We start from the raw sequence: 4001 nt of genomic DNA, 5'->3' as shown, positions 1-4001 counted from the left end.
CTCTCTCTCCCTCTCTATCTCTAACGCTCTCTCTCACGCGCTCTCTCGCACTCCCTCTCAAGCGCCCTATCTTTCCCCTTCCTCTCCCTCCCTCCCTATCTATTTCTCCCTCTATCCCTCCAGGTTATCAAAGCAGTAGATGAGGGCTACAGACTGCCTCCTCCTATGGACTGTCCTGCTACTCTGTACCAGCTGATGTTGGACTGCTGGCAGAAGGAGAGGAACAACAGACCCAAGTTCGAACAGATCGTCAGCATCCTGGATAAACTCATACGCAACCCCGGGAGCCTGAAGATCACAGCCAACACCTCACCCAGGTACTATAAACATCTACACATCATGCTCTCAACCCTGACCTCTGACCCCTGAACCCTAACCAAACCCTGGCAGCCAATCCATCATCCAGGTACTATACACAGAGACAGGGTTTTATGGGATATCTTCATTTATCCACCATCTTTACTATAAAGATCTAAACTTAACAGCTAGCCATACTTTGTTGTTTTAGTGTTAGTCTTTCTCATCCATTCAACCCCCAAACACCTGCCCCTCTAACTTACAGCTGTACCTCTCTAGTCCTCTCCCAATGCACCTGCCCCCCTAAATCACAGCTGCTCCTCTCTGCTCCTCTCCCAATCACCTGGCTCTTTCCTCCCCTTAACGCCTAATCACTGCACCTGACTCATTACCCCTCTCCCACGCACCTGGCTCAATACAGATTGACATCGAACATATCCACTTCCCACGCGTTATCCAAGGCATTATGGGTCACGGCACATCCTGCTCATTAGTGACAGCAGTGACAGGAAACACTGTCCTCCACCCTGGGACTCATTTATCCTTTCCTCGCTTTTAGTTTCTTTCTCTCTATCACACGCTTCCCCTTCTGCTGGCCTTCAATATTACTGATGCTGTCTCTACCTCGCCGTCCAACCAAGGTGCAAGACCTTGGTGGATCTGTTAAAGATATAAACCACATTGAATCGCAAAAGATATCAACCCCATATTATAATAGAGACCTCATAGAAGGTGTTCCTCCACCTCTGTGAATGTGTTAGGACATGATAGTGGTGTATAGGCCTATAGGGGAGTGTTGTATGTACAGTATTATTACACAGACCCCTATAGGGGAAAGCATTTATTTAGTATAGGACAGACACCTATAGGGGAGAGCATTTATTTAGTATGGGACAGACACCTATAGGGGAGAGCATTTATTTAGTATGGGACAGACCCCTATAGGGGAGAGCATTTATTTAGTATGGGACAGACACCTATAGGGGAGAGCATTTATTTAGTATGGGACAGGGGAACAGGAAACCTACAGTGGGAAGAGAACAAGTATTTGATACCTGCCCATTATTTGCAGGTTTCCTACTTACAAAAGCATGTAGAGTCTGCTATTTTAGACTCATAGGTATCCACGTTCAAACCTGTGAAGAGACGGAATCTAATACAAAAAATACAGAAAATCACTTGTATATTGTTAAGTTAATATTGCATTTATGCATACATAATATGATACATCAAGAAAAGCAGACTTAATATTTGTACAGAACTTGTTTGCAAATTACAAGATCATACGTTATTCCTGGTAGTCTTGACCAGGTTTGCACACACTGCATCAGGAATTTTGGATCCACACTCCTCTACAGACCTTCTCCAAAGATCCTTCAGTTCGGGGCTATATCGTCTGGCAAATACGGACTTTCAGCTCCTTCCAAAGAGTTTTCCCCTAATTGGATCAGGTCTGCAGATGACATAGGGCCATCCAGGACCTTTGAGATGCTTCATTCTTACGGACAGCCACTCCTTAAGTTGCCTCCGCGTGTGTTTCGTCGTGTCAGCTGGAAGACCGCAGCACACCCATCTTCAATGCTGCTTACTGAGGGAGAGGTTGTTGCCAATCTCGCGAAGCCCATGGGCCCAATCCATCTCCTCCCTCCAATACGGCTGCCAGTCGTCCTGTTCCACCTTTGCAGAAAAAGCATCCCAAAAAATGATGTTCACCATCCATGACTTTCACGTGTAATAGGACAAGCCGATGATTTTCCACTGTTTTGGGTTTACTCATCCTTCTTCTTCCTCTAAACACGTGAATGAAGTTAACCCAAAAAGCTCTATTTTTGTCTCATCATACATCACATGACGCTTCTCCCATCCTCCTCTTGTATAATCATCCAAAAATGTCTATTGAGCAAACTTCAGCCGGAGCCTTGCATTGCGCTGGCTTGGCAGGGCCTGCGTGTGCTTGGCAGATTTTAAAATCCCATAACGGACGTCAGCTTATTCAGGGATACAATGTTTCTTTGAGCTCGTGTCCCAGCTCTCTTCAGTCATTTGACCAAAAGGTTACCTTGGGTAGTGTAGTTCGGGCTGATCCCTCACCTTCCCTATGATCATTATGCCCCACGAGGTGAGATCTGCATGAGCCCCAGACCGAGGTGAATTACCGGTCATCTTCAACTTCTTCCACTTTTCTAATTAATTCCCAACAGTTGTTGCCTTCTCACCAAGCCTGCTGCCTATTGTCCTGACCCATCCCAGACTTGTTCAGGTTACAATTCTATAATCCCTGATTCCTTACAACAGCTCTCTGGTCTGGCCATTGGAGAGTTGAGTCTGTTTGATTGAGTGGTGACAGTGTCCTTTTATTACGTAACGAGTTCAAAATGCCAGTAATACATGGAATGAGTGGAGACAACAGAGGCTTCTTATAAAGACAAAAACAACAGTTCTGTGAACCCGGAAATCCTTTACTGATTTGTACGTGAATCCAAATACGTATTCATGCAATAAATAATGAACAAGGATTAATCTACTTTAAAAAAATCATACCCCAAAGTGATTTCTGATTTTGTTTTAGATTCCGTCTCTCACAGTTGAAGATAACCTATGATTAAAAAATACAAGACCTCTACTATGCTTTGTAAGTAGAAAAACTGCAACATCGCAGTGTATCCGATAATACTTTTCACGCACTGTATAGGGGAGGCATTATTGTAGGAACAGACCCCGTATAGGAGAGTTTATTGTATATGGAACAGACACCTTATAGGGAGAGCATTTTATTTAGTATGCCGACAGCAGCCTATAGGGGAGACATTTATTTAGTATGGACAGACACCTTATAGGGAGACAATTTAATTTAGTATGTGGACGGACACCTATAGGGGAGAGCATTTTATTTAGTATGGACAGCACACCTATTAAGAAGCATTTATTAGTATGGACAGACACCTATAGGAGAGCATTATTTAGTATGCAGACCCCTATAGGGAGAGGCAGTATTATCTTTACATTTTTCATTTGCGACCCCAAACCGATTGTATAAGACCCAGTTAGTAGTGGAATGACCACACAGAGGCTGTCGATGAACAACGCTCCGTTCTTACACCAGGAGCGTTTGACAGACTCAATCTGACCCGTTTGATCACCTCTGATATGACTTTCAAAAGGAATGGCTGCCATATGACCTCATATGCTTCCCTACAGATTCAAGTTGACTGGATGTCCTTTGGTGTAGACCGCATCCTGATAAACCATACTAGACTTGGGTAAACCTTGTTTGAGCGTGAAAAAAAAGCCACATCCTGCATTTCGGACTCCAAAACCTGGTGCCCCTGGCGACCTACTACCATACCTCGTTCAAAAGGCACTATACATATTTTGTCTTGCCCATTCACGCCTCTGATCGCACCATACAAAATCTGTGTTCAATTGTTTTAAGGGCTTAAAATCCTTCTTGAGCTTTCTGTGTACCTCTCCTCCCCAAGTTCATCTTAACACATATACCATTTGAAGTGGGAATTAACAAGTGGACATCGACTAAGCGTGCATTCATGTCACCCGGATTCACCCTGTCGAGGTCTGTCATTGAAAGAGCACTCAGTGTATTGTCTCCCTCTGCTCTCCCTTAAACCCACACCTCCTGATGATTCCCCCTTGCTCTTACGACTCGTACCTTTTTACATCTGTTTACAACATCCACCTAAAATACT

General features: G+C 44.2%; 2 protein-coding genes across 2 annotated transcripts in view; both read left to right on the top strand.

Annotated features, from left to right (window-relative positions):
* Positions 1–375, top strand: part of LOC139029158 (ephrin type-A receptor 4a-like) — a 1326-nt gene extending 951 nt beyond the window's left edge. Inside the window, exon 2 of the mRNA XM_070448490.1 lies at positions 124–375. Coding sequence (XP_070304591.1) covers positions 124–369 — 246 coding nt within the window. The 3' untranslated portion in view covers positions 370–375. The remainder of the gene's footprint in view (positions 1–123) is intronic.
* Positions 1–4001, top strand: part of epha3 (eph receptor A3) — a 980965-nt gene that overhangs the window by 175352 nt on the left and 801612 nt on the right. The gene's annotated exons all lie outside the window — the stretch shown is intronic.

The sequence above is a fragment of the Salvelinus sp. IW2-2015 genome, linkage group LG2 (genome assembly GCF_002910315.2).
Source record: "Salvelinus sp. IW2-2015 linkage group LG2, ASM291031v2, whole genome shotgun sequence".
Lineage (NCBI taxonomy): Eukaryota > Metazoa > Chordata > Actinopteri > Salmoniformes > Salmonidae > Salvelinus > Salvelinus sp. IW2-2015.
Note: the sequence above shows the minus strand (reverse complement) of the source record. Positions and strands in the feature narration are given on the sequence as shown.